Raw genomic sequence first — 27,884 nt, 5'->3', positions numbered from 1 at the left:
TCTTTGTAACATTTTGTACCACATTTGGTGCCTCATTAATAAAACTTTTACCTTATCACAAAAAGAAATTATCAGATCTTCCTATATTTGTTTTGTAAATATGGGTGACCTTACTCCCTTTGGTACAGTCAATATAAAACAACAATAATAACAACAACGACGACGACCAAGTAAAATCCCACTAGTGGGGTCTGGGGAGAGTAGTGTGCACGCAGACCTTGAGAGGTTGTTTCCGATAGACACTTGACTCAAGAAGACGAAAAGAGGCAATATATTAGTACCAACAATAAAAATCATAGAAAAAAATAACACCATTACCAAAACCAAAAAATAGATGAAAAGAAAAACAATAACCAATAGATAAAGCCCGGCACTAGGAGGACCTTTGGTAAAGTCAATATATACATAAAAAATGTTACCTTCTCACAGTGTTTTGAATAGCGAGAGGCGACAAAAAGCGACGAGTGCCCGCTTCACTGAGGCGAGAAGCGAAGCGCTCGCATTTTTGCATTGAAGCGCCAATTAATACAAAAAAATTAAAATTTTAATTTTGCATATATAAATAACCAAAAACTCAATAATAATAATAGATTAGCAAATATTTCATTGAATATACTGTTTAAGAGAGAAATTAATTGTAATCAAAGAGAGAAAAGAACAATTAATTGTAATTATAATTATAGAGAGAAGTTAATATGCAATTACTTGTATACAAAAACTGAAAAAATAGAATAAAAGAGAAACAGAAGAAGAAAGACGAGTAGAAAAGAGAGAAAACATAGGTGAAAGAAAAGAAAGAAAGAATTGTTACGCCGGAAATCAGTTGCTACTGCAAAGAAGAACAAAGAAGAATTACTGTCGGAAGAAAAAAAATAAGAAAGAAGAAGAAAGAAGAGAGGACTTGCTGCCGGAAAACAGAGGACTTACTGACGGAAAAAGAAAAAGAAAGAAGAAGAGAAATCAGTACCTGAAACTCGAAGAAGAGGTGCGCCTGTGCTGACTGCTGAAAGAGGAAGAAGTGGTTTGAAGAGAAGAAAACCCTAATGTTTTATTTAAGTCACTTGTTATTTTTGTTAGTTTAAAAAAGCGACGCTTTTGTCGCCTTCACGCCTCGTCGCCTCGCTGTTCAGAAAACGCTACTCCTCAGATGAAAATAGCGTTAAGCCTCCGCTTCGCATCGCCTCACACTATTAGCGCTGAGGCGAGCGCTATTTACAACACTGCCTTCTCAAAAAAAGTGTTTTTGGCTTTGGAGAAGCTAGGCCTTTTTTCAAAGTTAGTGTTTGGCCAAGCTTTTAGAAGAAAAAAAGTGCTTTTGAGTAAAAGCATAAGCAGTTTTGGAAAAGCAGAAGAAAGGACATGGAACAAAGGAATTACAGGTTTAATCGAGGAGATATTGGGACCAAGAAAAAGAGATTAAAGACTCTCAACAGAACCAAACGTCGCACCCAAGGGTGTGGCCTAGTGGTCAATGAAGTGGGTAAGAACCATGAGGTAATCCCAGCGGACGCAAAAAGCACAAGCGAATCTATCCAACCCTTGGTTGATAGAGTTATCTGCTACTTGTTGTTGGTAGGAGGTGGCAGGTACCCTGTAAAACTGGTTAAGGTACGCGCGAGTTGCCCAGACACCACGATTATAAAAAACAAAAATCAGAAAAGAAAAAAACCACAAACGTCCGCCCACAAGATCTCATTGAAATACAAGGTAATTCTACAAAGCCTAACTCGCTTTACTCCTTGTTTATTTAGACCTTCACCTTCCGATTACCAAATGTAAAAGGGTAAGAAAAGTCACCAAGCATCCCATGTCAAATTTTAGGTCATATAGAAACTTGTCCCTTTTCCTATATAGCGTTTCTTTCTCAGTTATCACGAATGGACATACCGAGAAATGTGCCGGATGCTTTGAATGTTCCCTAGTGGAAGGAGGCAATTCAAGAGGAGATGAACGCTCTTGAGAGAAATGAAACCTAGGAAATGGTAGAACTACCACGTGGAAGAAAATAGTGGGCTGCAAGTGGGGTAGCAAAAGAGTTCACTCAAACCTTACGGGATTGACAATCTCGAGACATTGGCAGCTAAGCTGAATTCAATCAGGGTCCTAACCGTTGCTGCCAACCTTGATGGGCCCCTTCAACAACTAGAAGTGAAGAATGCATTCTTGAACGGAAAACTCGAAGAAGAAGTCATGGATCCTCCTCCGGGTTTTGAAGAAAGTTATGGAACTAGAGTGTGCAAACTAAAGAAATCTCTCTACTGGCTCAAGCAATCTCCAAAGCTTGGTTTGAGAGGTTTGTGAGAAAACAAGGGTACACTCAAGGGCAAGCAGATCATACTATATTCATTCAACATTCACTTGAGGGAAAGACAACCTAAGTTGCTTGGACACTTCACTTTCAGTGTCGCACCCGTATCGACACGACATGGGTGTGGGTATGGGATCACGACCACACCTAGTCAACCGATTTTGGGTACTTTGACCAAAATCGACGGAGAAATTCGGGACAGATACAATGATTTTTGAAAACAAAACAAAAGCTAGGGTGATATTGAAGAAAATGGAATACCTTGTAAATAAAAATTTCTATAGTCCTTTTCCTTTTATCTCCTTCTCGGTTTCTCCTCTTGTTCAATTTCTCCTTCTCGGAATACCTTGTGAGTTTTTCACATAATGTCTCATAATTTAGACATATTTTTATAACTCTATTTTTAAATATTTAAATTATTTAAGCCGAACCCCGCACATGTATCCATACCTGGATCCGCACACCCGAATCTTAAATTTTATATCACGAAGGATCTGACTTCTAGATCCGCACCCGTGTTGGACACCAGTGGCGGAGCCAGAATTTTCGTTAAGGGGTATCAAAATATATAAAAGTAAACATACCAGAAAATTAAGGGGAGTCTATACATAATATATATACATATACATAGTATATATACATATAATTTAGTTTTTTACTTATCTACACAGTGTATTTTTATGTGAAGGGGTGTCATTTGACACCCCTTCCTATAAGGTGGCTCCGCCATTGTTGGACACCTGCACTCGAGTCCGAGCAACTTAGAAGACAACTATCCTAATAAGTGTACATCGATGATATCATACTTACAGGAAATGACTTGTCGAAAATGAAGAATGCTGGCATCAGAGTTCGAGATCAAAGATTTGGTCCAGTTGAAATATTATCTTGGCATGGAAGTAGCGAGATCAAAAGACGGTATTATGGTCTCACAAAGGAAGTATGTGCTAAATCTTCTAAAAGAGACAGGAATGAGTGGTTGTTGTCCAGCTGTGACACCTATTGATCCAAAAATATAATTCGGAAATAAAGAAGGAAATTCAATTGACAAAAGTCAATATCAGAGACTAGTGGGGAAGTTGATTTACTTGTCACACACTCGGCCTGATATAGCTTTTGCAGTAAGCTTAGTCAGTCAATTTATGCACTCTCCGACGGAAGGGCATCAAGAAGCAGTCTACAGGATTCCAAGATATCTGAAAAGTTAGGGTTGCTTTTCAGGAAAAATCAACAAAGGGGCATAGAAAGCTTTACAGATGCGGACCGGGCAGGTTCTACTACTGAGGAGGTCTCCTCCTGGATATTGTAAATTCATCTGGGGAAATTTTGTGAATTGGAGGAGTAAAAAGCAGAATCCCGTAGCACCGCAGAAGCTGAATATCGATCTATAGCCCAGGGGATATATGAGATGATTTGGCTCAAGAAGATGATGGAAGAACTAAAAAAGGCAATTGTTCTACCAATGAAGTTATACTGTGACAACAAGGCCGCAATAAGCATTGCTCACAATCCAGTTCAACATGATAGAACAAAGTATGTTGAAGTGGATAGGCACTTCATAAAAGAAGAGACTGAAGAAGGAAGTATCTGCATGCCTTTCTCCCCAACAAATCAGCAAATTGTAGATATTTTCACAAAAGGCTTGTTCACAAATTTTGAATTCTTGTAAGCAAGTTAGGCATGACAGATATTTACATGCCAACTTGAAGAGGAGTATTGATTTGTGAATATTTGATTATGATTTGTAGGATCTAAATAAAATCCAATCTGCTACGTTGTTAAGTATTTTTAGGAATCTGTTAAGCTGAAATAATGCCTTGATTGTTTCCTAGTTGTTTCTTTTTCTGTGCTATAAAATTGTACCTCTACAGATGATATATTGAGGTAATTTGGTACCAAAACTAACAGAAGGGAAAGTTGACCAAGTGATATTTATATTGATCTAACTGGTCTCACCATATCCAAATAAGAAATGTTCACCATTAAACCTTCATGTAATGAACTATAAATAATCAAATGTGAGTCCACTGCTCCCATAATTAGAGGCAGTTAGCGGGTAATTACCGTTCCAAATGCATTAGACACTTAATGCTGACACATGGAACTAATATGGATTAAGCACAGTAGAATTTTGTCAAGAAAGTGAGACAAACACAAGGAGTTTATGATAAGATGTTTAAGCATAATGAGAAAAAGTGGCATCACATGAAAAGGGGTTTTTACCTCATCAACAAAAATTATTACAGGAGCCAGCTTACTGGCAAATGAGAAGAGTGCCTTGGTAAGCTTTTCAGCGTCTCCAAACCACTGCAAAAGGAGAAAGGAGGTAAAATATAAAATAGTTTAATAAAGTTTAAGAGGAAGCAATCAAGCTTTCCAGAAATAAGACAATGAAAACATCGAAAAGAGACGCAAAACACAGCCTTGAGAGGCAGAAGAGGTAGATTGACAACATGAATACTGTTTTATTTTGTTTTAATAGTCGGTAACAAGAACTTTTCTGATGTCAACATGATTAAAAACACAGCTCCGCTCACAACAGCATTCTATCATAAAAAATGCAAAGTAAGACTAATTGTTCCTGCAAACAACGTTTAAGTTCCCATTAAGAATCCTTTCAGCCTTTTTAGAATAAAACTACAGGAAGAAAGATGAAATACTGATGAATCTAGAAAATTTAAACAAGACTCATTCCTTTGTGCAATACAAACTAATTTCATGCCAGTCAATACAAAAGGACGAGAATTATGCCAAATATAAAATAAATAGGTTACTGAATACAGTAGTACTTGCAACTCTGGATTTTCCTTTAATAAAAGTCTTAACTAATAACGTAATATACCAACTATGATAGGATAAGGAATTAATAACAATTAGTTGAATTAATGAACAACCAACTGCCTCCTCCACATCCCCATTCCCCATAGAGAACTTCAAAAAGGTAGGCAAATCCCAAAAAAATTGCTAAACAGACACATTCATGGTACACATTGGTAATCAGGACAAAAGGAGCTTCTTGTTTCCTTATCATTAAGAAGGCTAACTTTCCCTTGTAGCTGATACTCTTACATGGTATTCAGTTCAGGAAGCTTGGCCGTTAACTTGGTATTACATAATGCTGACTTGACAAGACGAGTTGTCAGATTGCGTAGCAAACAGGGCACATCGGCATTCATTTTACACTTCTTAGTTCCAGCAGTGAATCATGCATAATAAAAATTGAAGCTCGTTAATGACTGTCATATTTTTTGAATTTTCCAGCAACACTAGTAACTGTAAGGCTCCAGTCTGTCATGACAAATATTTGCCTTCAGCAGAGATTTTCCTTTATTAATTTATCACATTAACCAGAGACTTTATTACCCATAAATTTTCTTTTTTCGATAACCGAGAAATCCCCGAGGGCCAGTGACGCACGGTTTGAAACTCGATGGATACTGAACGGCCCCTCTACCCTTCTCCACTTCACTACCAAGCTTTTGTCTGCGGCAGGGTTCACCCATGACGTATTACCCATATTTTGTTTCTTTTTAGTATAAAAACATGTCAATATATGAGTTATGCTCTGGTCTAATTAATAATTTTAATCTTTTCAGATGATGCTGATGATAACATAAATTAAAAGATAAAGTACATAACTGGACATTGTCCCAGCAAGACAAAAAAGAAATGAAAATAAAGAGATAGCATTTGCTTAACTTACCTTTGATGTAAGGGTTGAACCAGTAATACTAATGAAATTAGCTCCTGCTTCTGTTGCAAGCGCCTTAGCAACAAGAGTTTTTCCAGTTCCAGGAGGCCCAAAAAGTAAGATCCCCTTGCAAGGCTGATCAAAAGAAAAAGGTAACTAAACAGTACCTAAAACGTTCTCTTTTGTTTCTTTTTCAGGAGGATTACTAGCAAGACGGATAAAATACCCGCAACAGATTTCCACGGGAGAAAAGCTCTGGTCGCCGCATTGGTAGGATTACAAGTTCATTCAGTGCCTTCTTTACTTCTTCAAGAGCACCAATATCATCAAATTTGACTCCAATTTCACCTGGTGGAACGACTGCTGAGACAAAGTTGTTCTCATACTCATCCTTGGCAAGATTCTGCAAATTTGAAAGTGGTCCATGGTAATAAACTAGAACTCTTAATATATTTTTTTTAGCATTAAAGCAGGGGATAATACCTTAAGATTCTGGGACGGCTTTTTTGACATTGTTTCCTGCTCCTTTAACCTCAAAATTGCGGTTTCAAGGCTTCGCATGATAAACAGCAGAAATGAACTTCAAACTCGTGCAAAACGTAAGTCCATTTACACATACAGAAAAGCAAAAAAGAATTACCTTTCACGAGGCAGATACAATCTATCCCCTTTAATAGATGGTTGGAGGCACGTGTACAAGTAATGATTTTTTGCCCAACCAATAACTTTTTCAGCTTCTGTAGATGTAAGAGAAACCGAAGATCAGACCAATAATGCAAAAGCTTTTAGCTTTCCCTTAAATTTATGAAAGTATGATTTACCTTCCCATATAAACTAACAGCATTCTTTATTTTAATGCAGGTTTCTCCTTAAACTGCATCCCATTTTATATAACACTACTACTATTTGGGAAATCAGACAGTTTTTTCTTCAATGATACTTTTTCAATTATTTCTTAAATATTTTATTTTGATTTAATCATTTCTTAAATGCTTTCAATTATAATGATTGAACTTCACAGTACTGTTTACCAATGTTTTTATAGACGAAAAGCAAAAAAATGACAGGGTTCATGGCCTTGAAATGAAAAGTGAGAATTTAAGTGCACACTTCTTTGAAGTTAAGTCTAGAATTCGTGACTTTAAAGAATACCAAACGTATATGGATTTAGTACTACAGCAATCAAATTACCATTAATTCAAGTATACAATATGATATTAATCCAACTCCTCAAATTTAGATTCAAAGGACCAACCGCATCTCGTTGGGATCACTTTGCGTATCATAGTTTGAAGCACATGGCTTCACCCATAAAGCGATAACCTGTAGCTTTGCATCACAATGGTTCTTAATAACACTACTTTATACATATTTTACAAATATGTAAATTTTTACTTTTAAAAAAATTAGGAATCAATATCCTAATTCGATCAGTGTTGTCAAACGCTCATTTAGGGCGAGCTTAAGCCCTGAAGCTCAAAAAAGCTCAAGGAGGGTACTTCGCCTTGCTTAAGCTGCGGTCAAGGTAGGCAAGGCACTAAGGCGTGCACCTCAGTGCCAATGATTTATATCTTGGATTGAGTGGTAATAAACAACAAATATAATCAGCAAAGAAGTGCATTAGTTGTTAAGGAAAATATTATGAATGAATTTGTTACTTTTTTCTTGAATTACATGTATATTTTTATCTTTATCCTTCATTGCGCTTTTTTAACTAAAACTCGCACTTTAATTGCGCTTTGCGCTTAAAGCCTCAGTAGACCTAGAGCGCTTGTTAGAGCTTTTCGCCTTAGACAACACTGAATTCAATGAAGTTTAGATACTTTGACACAACGTACTTTAAACCCGTCATTCTTTACTGGATAGAGGGAGTATTATTTAAGAGATAACTCCAAGAAACCATAATATAATCTCAATAACCTATACTTCCTAGATCTCCATTCTTGATAAAACTGGAGAAAGACACAAAAGTTGAATTCGGATATTAGTATATCTATGACCAAGTGAGAGCTGAACATTCCCATTCTGATTTGTTCAATTAAAAGAAACAATATATTCTGATTTCACACAAAACACTTACTCTGCTTTGTCAGAATTACACCATCAGTATTTACATGCAACAAATCAATGCATGAAAGCTCATGCTCTTCCAGAACCTGAAATATATATATTTATAGTGAAAATTCCACCAATCAAAAAGAACCACCAATACAGAGACGATAAAGATGTGCAACTAAATGAACATATAGAGGTACCCAACCATCTGTTTAGAAGATCTTAAATAGAATAAAATTCAAATGAATACATCCAAAAGCACATATCTTTCTCCATACCTTGTACAATTCATTTAGGTTACTACGAGCTATTACAATTCTCCTGTCTTCTTCAATCTGTTTATTAAATGTGCTAAGGAGATCTTCCTCCTGTAAATAGAAAAACCATGGCAGGATGAGAAACCACCAAACTGAATACAATGCTTAAGAAGACAAATGTACGAAAGGAATAACTTGAAAAAACTATTTTCACCAATGAGGCATCAAACAACAAAACAAAGAAAGTGCTGTGACAAAGAAAATCATATGTTGTTAACCTATTAGCGTTCGGAATGTCGAGCGTACGGAAGCAAGAAGTGTTTGTGCGCTACTTGCACTCATGTGGACCATTTCAAGAGAGAGAAATAGGAGAGCTTTGATGGAACAGAGAAGAACTTGTACATTTGAGGATTAGCCTCTTTTCCCATATTAGGTTTTAGTGCACCCATGAGAGATCTTTAAGCATAGAAGATCGGGTGTCTTTCGTAGAGAACCGTATTTCTTTGTGAGGTTTCTCTATTTTTTGGTATACTTCTGGTATACGGGTATTTATGCCCTTCATTGATGAAATCTTATCACCTTATAAAAAATGAGAACCAAATGACATGATATAACGCAACACTAAAACTGCTAAAATTAGGAAAAGAAGTACTTAATTGCATTTCCTGTAGTTAGAAACTACACAAAATGTATACTTTAAAGAGAAATTCAAGTTTCACTGGAACAAAAATGACTTTAAACAAATGGATCTTCAAACCAAAATCATAAAAATCGGCATAATAAACAGCTTTAGGTGACAAAATCATTCCATCTTTCATGGCTTAATGATTCATTTGGCTTAATGCATAGTTTCAACAACAACAACAACAACAACAACAACATACCCAGTATTATCCCACACCGTGGAGTCTTGGGGAAAAAAATCTTCGATTAATATGAGGAACAAGTAAATTAGGAATTATGAGTCCTTTCCTTAAAGTATAGCAAAACAGTACAACAATTATGAGAAACTATAAGCACTACTATTGTTTCTGGTAACACACCACAGAAATATAAGCAATTACAGCTCCCTATTATCAAAAAAACAAAAACTACTACAACAACAGTAAGAAATTTTTAGTAGTTAACCATCTAAATAGTACATGCCATGTCAAGCGCCTATTTGTAGGTATGGGTTCATCAACATATTTCAGTATCTGACAAGAAATTTTCGCATTCCACTACAACGAACTACAAATGTTAGTCTACTATGAATCAAATAGATGCAGGGAGTGAGCAGAATCCTGCTTCTTAAAAAGTAGTGGATGGAGTCAAACATTTGCTTGTACTGCGACTTCAACAACAGATTGTGGACAGCTGTTTGGAACTTCTCCAGATAGAGTGGGTGATATATGGTAATGTTAAGAATATGTTATTGAGCTGGACGTATTAGGGAAAGAAATTGCTTTTTAGATGAGTCACACAGGTTAGTCTACTACTCTACTATGAATCAAGTAACTGTAGGGAGTGAGTGAATCTTCAGGGGAGGGCATAAATCACTTGGTTTTGCACTGTTTGCCAACAGAATGAGGAGATGTTTGGAATTTTTCCAGATAGAATGGGTGATGTTTGGTAATCTTAAGGTTATGCTATTGAGCTGGATGTATGACGGAACAAATTCAATATGGAAAATCTCATACTATTAAGAAAGAATTCTTTTCCGAACTCCAGGTATGGAGTATATATATCTTTTGTTCAGTGACTTCCCTATTGTCTTATCATTAAACACTAACCAAAGACAACCGACATGTATCCTACGGAACCGTTTTATAATTTGAAACACCAGCAGACCTTTCTGGTTCGCGTAAAATGAATTTAGAGAAAGGGCAGCCTTGTGCACTAAGCTCCTACTCTGCGGGGAAATTTCTGAGTAGAAGGAAATTTATACTCAGAAAAATAGCTCCCTGATATATGGATCACATATGGGGAAATTTACAAATTGCACAAAATATTGTTTCCAAATTACACAGAAAAAGACAATAAATCATCTGATCACCTAGCACGATCGCAGAGAGTTTTCGGTTATAATGCTACTAAGATTAAGTGGCACGAAATTAGTACATAATAAGACACGGCGATGCGGTTTCTAAACCCCCCCCCCCTTCTTCCGGCTATAGCAGCAGCCAATACATTTCAAATTAGTATAAAAATCTAAGTAAAGCAATAAAGCACAAAAAACTAACCTTTGGAGGATGAATACTCATAACATTAGAGAAGAGCTTATGTATATCATCATCTACAGAACGTTTTGTTGCTCTTAATCCCTCTGTTAGTCGCTTCAGAGAAAGAGGCTGCAAAAATAAATATTGAAAAAAACCAGTGCATCAAATATTGGGAAAATATATCAACAAAATGTAACAAATATAAGGGGGAAAAAACAATTCACAAGGAAATCATAGATGAAGCCGCCTATAAATGATAGAGTAAAAGCCAGTGCACTTGAAATGAGATATCAAGAACAAACTAGATATGATTTTACAGCAAGACCAACTAGTAAGAAAATGAATTCAGCCCCGAGTCACTGAAATATCATCTGTTAGGAAGGTCATCATTCCATACCCAAGTCATAGCAGCTAAAGCCAATATTTAGATGCCACAATGATTTGTATCATGATGTACCCATAAAAACAAATCGTAGGAGCTTAAAAAGATCAAACAACCATATAATTTGATTAAAGATCACGAGAATTACCAACTTCGCAAGGCGGCCCAAGTTGGGAAGAATCATGGTCTGTTGACAGAAAAAAAAAAGTGAAGACGCAAAATAAAAAAACGTAAAAAGTCAAGGAATAAGACAGGTCGAATAATGGACTTACAAATTTCTCTTTTTCTTTTGACCCTGTTTCAACCTTGTTTCGACCGCAGATCAGGACAACAGGTCCTGATAATTGGTCGAACATTTCTTGCACTTTGTGGACAAATTCTTTCCTATTTGCCTTGGAAACAGCTCTAGACAGCCATAAAGAAGAATCCGGAAAGTATACAATAATAGGTTGTGCAGACTTCAAGACCTGCACACAATTAAATGAAGTCTCAAAAAAGTTGGACAAACTTGAAATCAAAGTGGTAAACGAACATAAGACTCTTGATCAATTAAGTATCACACCTCACATAGTGCCTCCATGGCAATGTAGCAGTCTTCAGCCTGAGCATCGAGATCGTGTTCAATCTCATTGGCTGTGAACAGAGGAGACAGTTAAAATCTTAATATTTTTAATTATGCATATACGTTCAGACATTAAATACCACGGTACTACTCAATATACAGACTATGGTTGAAATTTGGAAACTCAATATAAATAATCTCTTTATCACCAAACAAATTTCATGTTGAATAGCCTATCCGGAAACAAATACTTTAACAAGTTATACAAGAAGTCAAATAAAAGTCTCCCCCAATAATATTTATGGCAATTGCTTGTCGTCTATTGAGACTGATAGTCATCCAGTGTGAAGTCAAAGTCAGTTTTTAGACCATCCAGTCTGAAGTCACAATCAGCAGCCGAATAGGCCACTCATTCTGTACTGAAGAAACAACGTATTGAGACTTAAACAACTTTTCAATGATAAACTGCAGAGTCCCGTCTAGCCCCTTTGTCATCCACCCTCTCCTCTCCCCCTACTAAACCACAAAAAGGGAAAAAAGTATCAGGGGCATACCACGTTGAAGCATAAAACCTTTGGAAATCAGTAGAATTTATCACAGAAAACCTAGTTGAAAGGACATATGAGAGCAAATCCAAATGCATTTAGTAGACCCATAGAAACAACGCCTCTGGCATTATAGATAAATATTCTTTTGTTTGTATTTTCTTTTTTGAGGGGGGAGGGAGGTTGGCCTCAAATGGGAATCCAAATCTTTTGAGAAAACTTAGTCATGGAAACCAGCCCAGTTAGTTTTCCTTTCCTTTGAATACATTCTTATGTGTCTATGCAACTAACTTCTCTCCCAAGATCAGACCTTGCTCGAAAATCTAATATGTCTGATATAGCCCTAGTTTATCTTGGATTTAACCTACGCTAAAGCAGTGTTGTCAAAAGCTCATTTAAGGCGCTTTTAAGTCCTAAAGCTCAGGGAAGGTGCTTCGCCTCGCTTAAGTTGTGCTTCAGTGTAAGCAAGCACTAAGGTGTGCACCTCATTGCCCATGAGTTCTATCTTGAATCGAGTGGTACTAAACGATAAATGTTATGGCAAATAAGTGTATTAGTTGTTGTTGAAGACAGTAGGAATGATTTTGTTTCTTTTTTCTTGAATTGCATTTGTATTTTTATTTTCTCCCTTAGTTGTGCCTTTTTTTAACTAAAGCCCGCACTTTAGTTATAAAGCCCCAATCGACCTAAAGCGCTTTTTAGAGCTTTTTGCTTCTGTCAACACTGCGCTAATGCCCCCTATGCTGCCACCACAACCTTCTCATATTACCAGCAAAGCTCACCTCCATCTGAAATTCACTCTTGTATCTGCCGCATGCTTGTCCATATACCAAATTTTCACATGCTTGTCTTCCTAGGAACCTGTATTAAGATGTAGTGTCGAAGGATAATGCACTTCTTCCATGCTTGAACTTGCCAGGACCTTGGTACCCTTACTTCAAGCTTTGCTCTGGGCGAATGGCTCCATCCAATGTGATCGACATTGCATCTCGACCTTTTCATGCTGCGGAGCGAACCCTACTTTGAGGAGAAAGAAATACTTTCCTAAAGTTAAAGTGAATTCAAGCCGGTCTTCAACATGCAGAATAATTGTCCGGAGAAAGCAAAAGGTTCTTGGAAGGGGGTGTGTGTGTGTGTGTGTATAGTATCAAAACTTCAACATCATCAGTTCACGGATACTTCTGTGACTGCTGCTAGTTGAGGAGCATACATACCACTATGTGTTCTCAACAGTCGAGGGGCATAGAAGGCATATTTCTACAATGCTGCTAATTGTACAATAATTATTTGAATCATTTACCCCTCCCCTGGGGGAGGTAGCTCTTTGAGACACTTTCCTACTGAAAGATTCCCCCTGTCCTCCAGCCACCCCCCACCCCCCAAAAGAAAACCAAAAAAAGTAGGTAAATGAATAAGATTTTTTTAAATATAATCACTCAGAGACTGATAATAAAAATATATGAATGCAGCGCAATTCTACAAAAGGCCACTCAAATAACATTCAGAAATATATAATTTAAAGGAATTGTTACTATAGAGAATGATGCAGTAACAGAGAGGGTAAAATTACGGTTCAACACACTATCGTTCATTCTACAGTGATCTGATTTATAGTTTTTTTTTTCCTAGGTACATTTCGAGTCTATTAGAACGCAGCTTCTTCTTGTTACCTCACCGGTCTATTGATCCACAGGAGTGTCTGTTCCCTAGTTGTCTTAGGACTTAACTTATTTTCATTTCTTTTAACATACCCTCTGTCCCACAAAGAATGGCAGTGTAGGGAGTATGAGGGTCAACATTCATATAATTTTCGGCGTGAGCTCAGATATTGATGTCTTAGAATTTTTTTTAAAATAAAATATATATATATATATTTAGAAACTACACTAGATAAATACTACAAATAACAATTTTTGTTGTTTCTGTATCAGTAACAATTTTCTTAGTGTTTAAAAAGGAGATCTTTACAGAAATAATCAGCCGGATTCACTATTTACTTTTCCTATCATACACTGATTATATACGGTTATACACATATTATACATGAATTATACATATATTATACCTCCACCGGCTATTTTTAGCTTAAGCAGTTGGATGGACAGCTATTTAGGTTAATTCTTCTAAAAAAGTCAAAGGTTTTAAGAAATTTTAGTGAAAGAAAAAATTGGTTGTTTTCCAAATAGTAATAGTACAATTCTTTTTAGGACAGGGAGAACAGTTACTTAATTGACAAGAATTAGGAATCCTAGATTGATTTGCATAGAATTCTTAGAGTCCTTTTTCTTATAAATATGACTAGATTTCAATTATTTGGGATTCGGGGCATACTCGATCAATCGATTGACATAACTGGATTCCAATTTCTCAACAAACAAATAAATATCAACCTATATTAATAACAACTTTTTTGGCCTTTTGGCTTTTAGCATTCTCTTTAAAGACCACAAGGATTTGCTCAAAGTTAACCCCTAAGCCAAGCTCTTTTTCCTTGGTTTCCCTCTAACATACAAACTACAGATTCGACCTGAGTTGAAGAAAACCACTTCCTACCTAATCCCCCTTCGTCCCAGACACATGAGATGAAACCCTCTTTGAATTTAACCCAGTATGCTTAAAGATGTACATGGAAAAAAGGAAAATTCTGAAACTACAAGAGAAAGAAGATGGATTTATCTTTCTTTTTTCCAAGGAAAAAAGAAGATGATTTATCACAAATTTACTGCAATCTCAGATGACAAATACATACCAGGAATCCAGTATATTGATGGTTTCACATCTTGTGATTTGGGTTTCTCATCTTTCTCTTCTTCCGTTGTTTTCTTTTCAATAACATCAAAAATTACAGCAATCTGATCACCATTCACCTCATACACCTCACCACGTTGACCACTGGACATGGACCTGCAAAGGCATATTGGTTGTAACAACTTATATGCATGTGTCTGTTAAAATGACATTTAAGCAACTCTTTACTTAAATACCTTTTAGGCAGATACATTTGTAAAACACATTAACTGCTAAATAGATGCTTCAAAACTAAATAACAAATTCGCATCTTAAACATCTAAAAGAGCTAGGTGCATAGATGTTGGCTTTAATATTGAGAATAACAAACAAATAAACAAAAATGATCAGGACAATGACAGTGATGGCAAATAATGATACGGCAACTTATTTCACTGCAGATGCCTAGATCAAATGCAGAACCTTCATACTTGCTTTCATTATCTTAGATATAAAGCCGAGCGCTTGCACTAGCACAAGAGCATTGCAGTATATCACTATGAGCATCAAAAAGGACATTTTTTAAGACAGAAGCCACAAGGAATCCTGGTGGATGATGAGCAAAAAAGCCCAACTACCATCCCAATTATTTTATATCTTTCCAGTGAGAAGGAACGTCAAAGATACAATCATGCGTCCAAGCACCAAATGGAGAAAAAAATTTCTCTATAGCACTTGCGACGACTTACCAACCCACCTTCCATGAATAACAGTGAAAGCATTTGTTGGACCACCAGAAGTAGGTATCTTCCCCAATACAATCCTGTGATGAATTGGATTATGTCAATTACTAAATGCTGCTTAATCCATAGTTCACATGGGTTATACTAATGGTAAGACCTCCACTTCGCAACAAAACTCTCAGCTCTCTAAACAAGCAAAGCACGAACATGAAAGCAAAAAATAAAGCTGCATGGCTCGCTCTGAGAGTAACAATTTCTTAATAAAGCAATAACACACCCCCAAAACTGTTTTTAGTACAGCAAAGAAATGTAAACAAGAATAGAATGCTTCTAACTCCTAAGCTTTAAACATGATGCACCTCTTAATTCTTTGAGACTTTCCTTTTTCCTCTCTTTTCAGTTTCCTACAAAAGCAAATCTACCAAATACAAAGAAATTCAGATATCCATTTAAAAGTTACCCAACTCCAACAACTCCAAATAATATGCAACAACCCACTTTATGTTGTTTTGGCCTTGCTATGATATACCACATTTATCCATTCAAATATACGTGTCCTAATTGCCACTAGTATATAGGGTCATCTGAAGTCTGAAACACAAAGTTTGACAGATATTTCAACATAATCTGCTCTTAGGATCAAAACTGAACTGGCAGTTTATTTTGTTGTCAATCATATTATAGCAGGGCATTACTAAGCACTACAACTCATATTGGAAGAAAAGGAAGCTGATATTTCATCTACTTAACATGGATTCCTCCACATACAACACTACTGCACGGTGTAAGCAGAAGGATCGTTTGCCGGGATAACCTTTTACCGACCTATAAAGGGCCTTCACGCACTTATTGTTTAGAGCTTTTACTTTCTTTTTTCTATATCTTCTTTACTAGTGAATTTAGGAACTTACTCCTCCATGTTTTTCATCATCTTTTGGGTGAATCACTTCTTTCAAGCAATCGATTGAACATCTCAGCTATTGACAGGAATTTAGCTTGCATTGACTAAGGCCTCATTTAATTGCACTTAATGAAGGTCTGCATTCTGATCATCCAAACCTCAGTTATTAAGTGTGTTTAGTCACTAAGTGCAATTTTTTTTATGTCTGAATCTTAATCATTCAGATTTCAATCATTAAGTGCGTTTACAGCCATTTAGTGGGTTTGAACATATAACAAAGCCTTAATATCATTAAGATGCTATCATCCACCTTCACAACTAACCATCAATATTGCTCACCATTAACAACCACCACCCACAACCATCATCCTCAACCACAATCGCCACTGCTACCAACCACCACCGCTAGCCACCATTTACAATCATCACCACCAATTACCATTATCACACAACCACCAATCACCACCGACCATCACCAACATTAGCCACCGCTAATAGTTACCACCACCATCAACTATCACTATCATCCACCACAATTATTAGCCGTCACCACCAACTACCACTATCAACCATCACCTTTAACATTTATTGTCAGCCACCGTCACCACTACTTACCACCCACAACCACCACCATCAACCAACACCACCACTCTCAATCGGCACTAATAACAATCATGGTTAGCCATCATCACCACAAATTATTATATTAATTTAAAGATAGTTTATTAATATAATATTTTATTTGAATTTTGTATTTATTAATTTTTAAATAAAGGCAAATTTTACACATTCAGATGTTGAAAAGACGAATTATTTTTTTTATTCAGTATTCAGGTCTGAATACACATCTTAAAATTCACATGTGTATTCAAATTTACACGTCTTAATCTTAACACATCTTAATATTCAGATATGCATATAGATTCAGACATCTTAATCTTAATAAATAAATGAAGCCCAAGAGAAGCAAGGACTTCTAGAAGAAGATGCCATCATGTGATGAGAAATAAAAAGGAAAATAATAAAAAGTTCAAGTGGATGAAACTGATGCAGCTACTTTCGAAGTAACAGAAACAATAGCAACAAGTTGGTAAAATTTGATAGCCAAATCTAAATTTGTGGAAAGCCTTGTAATTTGCTAAACTTGCTTGCGCCTATCCGCTGATTCTGTTGCCCATCAGTTAGCAGAACTTTTTCAGTAGTACAAATCACTACACTTCACCTCTTTCTATATGATATGGAATTTCGTTTTTACAAAGGTACCCTTCAGCTAAGTTGCTCAAACTCTTCACTTTGGTGCCGCACCCGTGTTGACACGACGTGAGTGTGGGTGTGGGTATGGGATCCCCACCGGATATGGTCAACCGATTTTGGGTACTTTGACCAAAAATGACGGAAAATTTTAGGACAGGTAAAACGAGTTATGAAATCAAAATAAAAGCTAGGGTGAAATTGAAGAAAATGGAATACCTTATGTATAGAAATTTCTATGTCAGTCCTTAAACTTCTATCTCCAACTCGGATTATCCTCTTAACTAATATTTTCTCCTTCTTGGAATACCTTGTAAGTTTTTCAAATAATGTCTCATAATTTAGACATATTTTAATGACTCTATTTTAAATATTTGAATTACTTTTAGCCGAATTCATGCACCCGTATCCATACCTGGATACGTACTACCGAATCTTAAAATTTAGATCATGAAGGATCTGACCTCTTGATCTGCACCTGCATCGAACACCCGCAACCGAGTCCGAGCAACTTAGCCCTCCAGCCAGACAACATAGTAGTCTTTGGGATCAAAAGATGTTAACCAACGATACAAACCTAATAGATAGGTCATAGGTAGGTCATCCAGTTTGAATAGGTTAAACTTAAAAGCAAATCCTAACCTTATCTATCTAAACTCTAGTGGACAGAGTTACCCAATAATTGTGTTGGTGGGGAGGTAGCAAGTACCCGGTGGATTTAGTCGAGGTGCGAGCCAGCCGGCCAAACACCATCGCTATTAAAAAGAAAAAGCAGATTCTACCTCTTGTTCTTACCTTCGAAAATCCCATTGTGGTGGTGTATTCAAGAATGAGCACTCATGTGTAAGACTCTGACAGGGAGTTCTTAAGAATTACTACAATGTTGCTCATGTGAGCAACATGTGCAATATTGATTAAGCCCAACTAATTTAGTACTAGAGGAATAGTAGTCTTATAAAAAATTGATTGTTTAGTAGTCTTACAAAAAGTTCAGAATACAGGGTATTTAGATTCTTCCTAGCAAAACCATATGTTCTCAAGGTTTAACAATCAATGTCCTAGTCTAAGATATGACGCGACAGTGAATTCCTAATTTTAATTTTGATAATGGACAGTGAATCCGAACATAACCCGCTCTAATGCCATTTTAACAATCGGTCAAGACAGCTTATTGGGTTATTGGTTGCTCATTAAAAGCTTAAGTCTAAGCTTTTTGGGAAGCAGCTACCTCAAAAGCCTAACAGATTATGCAATGATGTGTAACTACCCAAAGTGAGGAGGGGTATTACAGGCACTTTTTCTTTCTATTGAAAATATTTCAACTCATAAAGGTTGCAACAAAAGTTGGAGGGCTACATGAAAGCAAATGGTACGTGCGATGGTAATCGTGAAAATATAGATGAACTGGTAAGAAAAATGGAAAGAAAGGTTACTCATGTAGATCAGCAAGTATAAATAAAATTTGCCAGCTAATTTGCAGAAAGTTAAAGACTCTAGAAGCAGGACGATTTTGATTATTTAAGATATCTAAGAAGACAAATACTAGAGAGATGTGCCCCATAGAAGAACTAACCTGTTATCAGCTTTAACAACACCAGAAGGTCCAGTGTATTTTACTCGATCCCCTGTATGTAGATAAAAATGTAAATATAACAGAGGAAAACTACCATGACAAAGTAAAAGCAGATACTCCTCAAAAGATAGTAAATATGATTATTGCAGTTATCAAAATTGAACATCACGTTACCATTTTAAGTGTCAAACTTAAATATATTGTACTGAAGCTCCCAAATTAAGTTGTAATGAATTTCAAAGTAGAATAACTGCATTTGGTCATAACATTATACAGTTGCTACATCTGCATGCTTTATTTAATTTAATAAAATAAATCAAGCATCTCCAAATTGAGTTACAATTGGGAAATATGTACTTTTAGTCCCTCAAATATCAACAAATTTGGGTTTTGGTCCTTGTGATTTGTGTATTAAAAAGTGTGGGCGTGAGGTAAGGCTTTTTATCTAGCGCTTGGCGAGGCATAAGCCCCGGGCGCAGGGCTTAACCTCATGGATCATTAATTTTAATATTTTGTAAATTAATAAAATAAATATATAAATAAAAAAGTAAAAATTACATTTAAAATGTAGAAAATTATAAAATTAGTAGGAACATGTATATATCTATTTAAACATGCTAACATGTGCATAAACATTATAAAAGAATTTTTTTTCTTATTTGAAAAAGTGAAAGACGTTGAGATGCAATGATGCATTACACCTGTAACATGACTATGATGGAACATACCTAGGCCTCATTTGTTTTTTTAAGATTAAGACGTCTGAATCTGAATACACATCTGAATATCAAGATGTGTATTAAGATTAAGACAACTGAATCTGAATATATTAAGATGTGTATTAAGATCTAAATACTAAAAATTAAAAATTAAGACTGTTTAATTTTTAACATCTGAATGCATAAAATTTATCTTTATTTGAAAAATAATAAACATAAAATTCAAATGAAATACTAACTAATCTAATATTCTATCAATAAAATATATAGTTTTTAAAAATATGATAGATCTAATATTCTATCAATAATATATATAGTTTTTTAAAATATGATAGTTGTTGGTGGTGATGGCTAACGGGTGAATGCCGACTAGAGGCGGTGGTTGGTGGTAGTTTTGGTTGATGATGGTAGTTCATGCTAGTAGCTAGTAGTGATTGGTAGTGGTGGCGATTATGATTGAGGATGGTGGTGGTGAGTGGTGATAGTTAATAATGGCGGGTGGTGATTTGTGATTGAAGAAGGTCGTGGTAGGTTATAATGATGGGTGGTGCCGGCTGTGGTTGTTAATGGTGATGGAGTGGTTGGTTGTGGTAGTTGAGGTGGATAAGTGTTAACTGTTGGTGAGAATGATGGTGGTCGGAGTGGTGGGGATGGTGGATGGTGATGGTGATGGTCAATAATGGTGGTGACTATGATTGAGGATGGTGGTGGTGGTGGTGGTTGACTATGGTGGTGGTGGTGGTGGTTGACTATGGTGATGGTGGTGGCATGGTGGTAGTTGATAATGGTAGGCGGTAGCGGCAGTTAATAATGAATATGTGATAGCATCTTAATGAAATTAAGTCTCTGTTATAGATCTTAATCATACAGACCTATTCAGACCCATTAAGTGGTTGTGAAGTAAAAAAAACAAACACACTTAATGATTAAGAGCTGAATAATTAAGATTCAGACTTTAAAAACAAACGCACTTAATGTCTGAGATCTAAATGATTAAGATTCAGACCCCATTAAATGCAAACAAATGAGGCCTTAGAGTTGTAAAAATGATACTAGTTCCTAATAATTCAAAAAATACAAAAGACAAGAATATAAAATTATTGTTAGAAAGCCTAAAACTAAAAAAAAAAAATCACAAATACTCATTATAATAAAAAACGAGCATTTTTTAAGAGTCTCCAGAACGATATCTAAACTAGAGTGATACCAAAAGAAATTCTAAAACCAAAAACTAACTTGAAAATTATAGAAAGCAAAAACAAAACTTGAAGAAAATGAAGCAAAGAAAGGAAGTTGCAAGTGCAGAAGCAGAGCAAGCTTCAGAGGACCAAACGTTTGCTTTGTAGTTTGCACTTTGAAAACAAAGGGGAAGAATATTCGTTACTCAATAAACGAAAAAAAGACTATTATGAATTAGGATAAACAATTAGTAAAGATCTATGAATTTTGAGTTTTTCAGTTTAAGAATTTACTATGAGTTAATTTATGAGCACGTAAGTATTAAAAAAGAATTTATTAAGCAATTTTGGCTCCAACTTGACAAAGTTCTCTTGCCCAATATGAATGCCCAGAATGTTGGGACTTACGCCTAAGGGAACGGGCAGAAGGTTAGGACTTACGGCTGCGATACTTGCACCCTGCCAATACGCCTCAATGCGTTTTTAGTGCACTTGCTCGTGGCTCGCCCGACTTTTAAAACACTGCTTGTAATTTCTGGTTAAGCATATTTAACCTTCAATCAAATTGATAGGAGCACTTTCGATCCCTATGACTTGTGATTCTTCACAAAGATAACGATTATTAAGTGCTAAACCATTTACTTATTGTTGTGATATGTTAAAGTTGTATTGTTACTATATATTTGAGGGTAATACAGTTCTATAAATAGTCTAAATCACATATTTCCTATATAACTGACCAAAATAACACTTTCATTTAATTGAAGGTTAAGCATGCTTAGCCGAATATTTAGAGGACCAAAATAAGAATTTATCAATAACTAAAGGACTAAAAGTGCAATTATCTGGTTACAGTTTTCCTAAATGGAAAGGTCAAATAACATGAATATATAGCTATATACCAAACCAACTAATAAACTGCCACAATCACGAATTATTGATCTCTTACTACTACTATAACAATGTTTTAGAAGAAAACAGTGTGAGCAAGGTGATTTTCTTGTGGTAAAGCAAGTTATATGCCTCAATCTGTGAGGCGGACCTTTTTTTCTTAATATCTTTTAGAAGTAAACAGCTTTCAATGTAGTAACAGCAGAAACATGGGGGATTAAGAAAGAGGGAAAAAAGAGAAAATAGTAGAGCAGTAAGGAGCACTACCAGTAGATAACCCGGGGGGGTTGTGTGTGAGTGAGAGAGAGAGAGGAGGCACAGATTCATCGACTTTAACCTTTCTTGACCATCTATAAATGGGTCTAAATTGACATAACCACCCCTTGTCAATCAAAACTTTGAAGAAAACAACTCCAGCGAGACATAAAATTTACGTTTTTCCTATTTAGACTTTTGGTGCAACAAGAGAATCCAATATTGTATAGATAGTTGTATAGATCTGTAAAAAAGACGGATCTAGAAAGTATTAAAAATCATTTATTCTATGTATACTTTTGATGCAAAGAAAGAATACAATATTGTAAAGATAGTTGGCCGGATAAAAATGAATGATTGAAATGCATCACTAATTTGTCCTTAATTTTGACATACTCAAGTGCGTCATTAATGAAAGATTTATGAAATATCATAAGAATACAACTCAAGTATTGCATACACATCATCTTGAGAAGTGCTAGTAGGCAAATACAGCACCATTGACAAGGTTCAGAACCACCCAAATTCCTTAATCTTCTCATGTTGCAATATATGAGATACTCCATAGCCTTTTCTTTCTTTTTTTCAGTTTAATACTTTCTACATATCTATCCACCACCTGAAATGAATTGTTAGGTGTCCATTCTCTATTGCCGAATCCTAACCATTATCACTACTTCAAGAACCAATCAAGCAATTTACTACCTCTTTAGTGACGAGGCTCTGAATTTTTTCCTCACACCATCCTAATCAATACCATATCTTTGTGTTCACCCATCTAAAAGGGCTAACGAACTCACCTTCCTTCTGATATATATAAACATACTAGTGGCGCCGGATACCGACATCCTCCCACCATTATAAGAATGGGTAACTCAATTCACCAAAGAAGGGCAAATGGGACTGAGCTTTTTCGCATATGCTAGGACTTGAATCCTAGTCTCTCATGGTCTTCATCCCTCTTCATCAATTTCTAGACGACACCAGTGATTGCGCACTTTCTTATCAAATATAATATTGGAAGAACTAAAGGTTTATTTTGTGATATCAGAACTGAAGGATTATTTGTTCACTTACACTAATCTATTAGATTTTCTGTTGACCTATGACCTAATTTTAATGCGGAAAGAAAAGAGGACCAAATTAGTGTATGTGCTGCTTGGAACAAGCCTTACTCATTCTTGACTGTAAATCAAATGTAACAAAGGAACTTCTTTGTCAGAATGACACGTTAGGGATAGTTAAGTGGAGAAATGATACTGAGACTAAGAGCGACAATCATTTCCATTGGCAGCAATTTAAAATGTCCCCCCCCCCCCCCGCATAAGAGTTTCAAGTACCACAATTTTACACTTTCAAATACTCTTGTTCTACTATTGTTCTCCTAAAAATGGAGACGTAACCAACAACTCCACATGTTCTCTCACCAAATATTGAAAATATACATCTTCAACTCTCCTTAATATTTTCTCAACCCAAAACACGAAGTATCAATTCGTGACCGAGGGAGCATGAAAACTACTTTTTTCTTTGGGAATAATTGGGAGTAAGACCAAACACTATGTCATTAATTATACCCCTTCATGAACTAATTGGTAATTTGCCTTGGGTAACATGTAAGGATGCCCAGTCAACTCTTTCAAGTGCAAAACATTTACTAATCTCATGTTGCGACTACAAAAGTGTGCACAACAACCACCACTAAGTGCCCAAATCAGTTGGTTAAATAACAAAAAATTGCCCCAGGGCTTTGATCTAGTGATAAGGGTGCAGACTTGTGATATGTAGGTTAGGTGTATGCCATGGGTTCGGCCCATGCCGCACACAAAAGCCTGATAGATAAGTGGAGAAGGGTATAGGGATGGGACCATCACCCACCGAGTTTTACGCCATTAACCCTTGGGATTCCTCAAATAAAATAAAATTAAAAAAGCAAATTCTAAAAAGTTGTTAACAAATATCTCCTTTAAGAAACTCCTAAACACAAAATGGGGGACCACAAAGAGACTTTGATTAAAAAGGGAAGCCATAAAATAAATACTCCTTCTAACGGGCAACTGGATGAAGTGGCAGGAAGATGAACTTACTAAGTCGTTCCTAGAAAATTGATAAGAGAAAGACTTTTTTTACACCCGAAGGTGTAGCCTAACAGTCAATGAAGTGGGTAAAACTTCAAAGACCAAGGTTCAATTCCCAACGAAAACAAAAATACTAGGTGATTTCTTCTCATCTATCTAACCTTGGTGGGCAAAGTTATCCAGTACTTATACTGTTGCGAAGTAGCAGGTTCGCGGCAAAATAGTAAAGGTGCACGCAATCTAGCCCAAACACCACCTTTACATATAAAAAAGATGATTGAGACTTTTTTTATGCCGCAAGTACATATAAATTTTTTTCGATCACCATCTTCTAGAATCTACCCTACAAAGACTACAGCACATGGCTGATTTCACGAAAAACGATAAACCAAACAAAACAAAAGATGTTAGCACAGCCTATGAGGAATCCTGCTGCAAAATGGCACTTCATACCTTTTCTGAAGGGCCGTTGAGTTTTCTCTGATTGATCAACAGACTCCGAGGTTGATTCTGAGGAACTTTCAAGTTCTCCGGACACTCTCTAAAATCCATGCAATGTTTAAAATCAAAACCATGAGAAATGCATATAACATCTATAATGATGGATTTCTAATTAGTGACATTTTGAAGAAATTGGTAACACTCAAAAAGATATGGATGTAAACTCAACTAGGGCATAATACTTACATTATAATAATAAACCATGAAGGTTCTCTTTCAAAAATAGTTACATGATATTCGAAGGAAATAGAGAAAAGCAAATATTATATTTAAAATCCAATTCTCCAACCTCCTACGAACCTCCGCCTATTGTTGACTCTTATGAAGACTATTCAAGGAAAGATATCATTTTCCCTTTTCATGGATCATTTTATATATACATTTTGGCTTAATATTCCTAATCCCAACTGAACCAACTGAATTACCAAGTTCCTATATTTGATATGTGTGTGCCCATGAACAGTTTACAGCCAACAAAGTACCAGATTTCAGATTGTTTACAGCTAACTCAAAATTTACCTTCTCAAAGTCGTCAAGGTTGAATGGAATAAGTTTTTCTAATGCTTCCACAGATGCCTCAACATCAACGTCTTCCTCACTAGCTTCTGACTTTGTCTCAGCACTGCTTGTCCATTCTTCCTCATTACTTGCATCATTTGCATCTTCCATTTCAGAATCCGACGTACACTCTTCACCTGATTCTACATCTGATTCGCTTTCAGATGAGCAATCTTCACCAAAATCCTGTGCATAAGTAACTTTATGAAGATATTCGATAAAAAGCAAAATAATGGTGTTTAGTCAAAAGGAACCAATGATATATGTATGTGTGTGTATATATATATATATATGAATAACTTACATATGGAGCTAGAATGCTGCTATCAAGCACCAGCAATGGTACTTTTAAATCTCGAGCAAGGGTTCGAACTAGTCTTTCTCGATAAAGCTCAGTCCCTGCAACATCATCAAGAATTCAGCATTTATTTCTAACAAGCAATAATAAAAAGCTATATTGTCATAGGAATCTCATACCAGTCTAGAAAACTCTACCTGGTATACTTTGAAGCAGGATTCTCCCACTTGAAGAACTCAAGCGGCCACCGTAAGCCACAGTAACCTTCTTATGCTTTAAATGGGAAGCAACACACTCCACCAAAACGTTCTTTGTATGTTCGCTGCAAGTTTTGTTGACATAAATTAACCCAAATAGCAACTTGGCAGCAAGAGAAATAGATCTGAAAGGCAGGAACTCACTGGATATAATAAGGAAATGTGTCCCATGATAGAGCTATTTTCTCCCACGGAACAACCCTCCTTGAGAACTCGTTTTTAAATCTTTCTCGTCTACTTAGGAAAGGTGATTCTTTCTTCTTACTCTCGATCGACAGCTTTTCATTCCGGAGCCACTCCTTCTGCTCTTGATCACCAAGCTGAGCATGTGCATCACAATATCTCACATCTTCACCGCCTTTTTCCTGCCGAACTGTTCCTTTATCAGAGCTCCCACTATCTCTCGTGTGTACATGTTTATCCTCACTCGCATCCCTACCATCACCTTTAGAACTAAAATACCTTAAATGTGTTGCAGGTAAAATCCTCAACAATCTTATATTCCCTCGTTGGGAAGCAGTCTGTATTGACTTAGATGTATCTAACAAAGCTCGTCCTATCACACTGCCTAGAGAAATGCAGTCTGAAGGTATATAGGTAACGCTTGAGGTTTGTATAGGGGAGTAAGTTCTGTAGCCAGAACTAACATAGTGGTTAAAACGCTGAAATGCTAGATTCCACCTTTGGTTGTTGCTTCTTATTCTCCTCACATACATTGCAAATTATTAAAGGTATAATAGATACCTAATAACAAGCAAAGTTTATACGGTTAGTCCACAATTGTCCGAAAGCAAAATGAAAACTTGCTATTTTTCCTGAGAAAACTAAAATCATAATAAGCTTCATACTGCTTTTAGCTGCAAAAGAAATCACATTTCTTAACCTTACAAAGTTTTTGTTATCATATGAAATAATCACACAATAAGCTTTATTGACAGAGAAAAAGAATCGTGAACACAACACAAAATAGTCAAGAAGACAAACAGAAATTCACAATAACAGTGATTCACAAACACAATATAACATTGACACACAAGCATATGTCAGCAGTCCTCAAATTTTGAATTTTCTATTTTCTCAAAAGTTGGGCGAAAAGAGAAATGGGGCGTCCCAAAAAAATCAATAACAACGAGCAAAAGCAATTAGAATCAATCAAAAAGAATCGTTATTTAGCATGCCCAAGATAAAAATTCAATCTTCTATTTTATGTAAAAGGGGGTGCATACTATCTTAGCTAATTACAATGTAAAATAAAGAACAGACCTTTCTTTGGTTATAATTAATAATCCTTATAATAATGTAAACTCAGAAGCCAGAAACAGCAGTGGCCATATGGGTTATAAACAGAGGGTCATGTATACCAGTGGAAATAGGGATGACCCGTGAAAAGGGGGAGGTGACAGAAGGGGAGAGATTACCGTTTGGGAGAAGAGAGATAAGAGCTATTTTGTGTTAAAGAGGTAACCTAGGAGGAAGTGACTGCTAACTGAGTTAGGAGACACGAGAACTGTCCAAAAACAAGCATCCGCACATGTTAACTCAGTTAGGCTTATGGCCCAATAGGTTTAAGGAGGAAGATTTCACCGTTCTGGCCCAACAGGTTTTTCTTTTTTTTTTTTTTTAGATATTTACATTCCTATACATTATATGAAACCATATTATCATCTCTATTCAAGTTTTAGTAAAATTACATTTTATATACTCAATTACCATTTATATACATTTTAAGTGAATTAATGATAATAATTAGTGTCCTAAAATCACTCTAACGTATTGTGAGCACGTGATTTTTGTTTTACGCGACAATCACTCCAAAAGAAATAAAAATAATAGCAAATGGTCCTGCTGTACAATTTTTTGAATTTACGTGGCATTTTTGGTAGTTATTTGTGATCTTGTCCATTTTTTATTTTTTATCAAACAAAAATATAAAAATATATGTCGTGTGAACCG

The 27,884-nt window shown here is 35.9% G+C and overlaps 1 protein-coding gene across 6 annotated transcripts in view; it reads right to left on the bottom strand.

Annotated features, from left to right (window-relative positions):
- The window catches only part of LOC107767135 (uncharacterized), a 40,896-nt gene extending 13,435 nt beyond the window's left edge, over nucleotides 1–27,461 (bottom strand). For 3 of the 6 annotated variants that reach the window (XM_075233085.1, XM_075233089.1, XM_075233090.1), the window contains exons 1-20: nucleotides 27,195–27,433; nucleotides 26,076–26,675; nucleotides 25,872–25,996; nucleotides 25,681–25,775; nucleotides 25,338–25,562; nucleotides 24,771–24,858; nucleotides 19,197–19,248; nucleotides 15,486–15,551; nucleotides 14,751–14,905; nucleotides 11,457–11,527; nucleotides 11,167–11,361; nucleotides 11,043–11,081; nucleotides 10,534–10,641; nucleotides 8,333–8,422; nucleotides 8,080–8,155; nucleotides 6,640–6,736; nucleotides 6,483–6,552; nucleotides 6,226–6,402; nucleotides 6,012–6,134; nucleotides 4,532–4,615 (exon numbers count right to left, since the gene is read on the bottom strand). In XM_075233085.1, the coding sequence (XP_075089186.1) occupies nucleotides 4,532–4,615; nucleotides 6,012–6,134; nucleotides 6,226–6,402; nucleotides 6,483–6,552; nucleotides 6,640–6,736; nucleotides 8,080–8,155; nucleotides 8,333–8,422; nucleotides 10,534–10,641; nucleotides 11,043–11,081; nucleotides 11,167–11,361; nucleotides 11,457–11,527; nucleotides 14,751–14,905; nucleotides 15,486–15,551; nucleotides 19,197–19,248; nucleotides 24,771–24,858; nucleotides 25,338–25,562; nucleotides 25,681–25,775; nucleotides 25,872–25,996; nucleotides 26,076–26,647 (2,508 nt within the window). In that variant the 5' untranslated portion in view covers nucleotides 26,648–26,675; nucleotides 27,195–27,433. Of the gene's footprint in view, nucleotides 1–4,531; nucleotides 4,616–6,011; nucleotides 6,135–6,225; nucleotides 6,403–6,482; nucleotides 6,553–6,639; nucleotides 6,737–8,079; nucleotides 8,156–8,332; nucleotides 8,423–10,533; nucleotides 10,642–11,042; nucleotides 11,082–11,166; nucleotides 11,362–11,456; nucleotides 11,528–14,750; nucleotides 14,906–15,485; nucleotides 15,552–19,196; nucleotides 19,249–24,770; nucleotides 24,859–25,337; nucleotides 25,563–25,680; nucleotides 25,776–25,871; nucleotides 25,997–26,075; nucleotides 26,676–27,194 lie in introns of all 6 variants that reach the window. The other 3 variants (XM_075233086.1, XM_075233088.1, XM_075233087.1) reach the window with 3 other exon arrangements.
- Nucleotides 27,462–27,884: the final 423 nt, after the last annotated feature.

This window comes from Nicotiana tabacum, chromosome 16, assembly GCF_000715075.1.
Source record: "Nicotiana tabacum cultivar K326 chromosome 16, ASM71507v2, whole genome shotgun sequence".
NCBI lineage: Eukaryota > Viridiplantae > Streptophyta > Magnoliopsida > Solanales > Solanaceae > Nicotiana > Nicotiana tabacum.
Note: the sequence above shows the minus strand (reverse complement) of the source record. Positions and strands in the feature narration are given on the sequence as shown.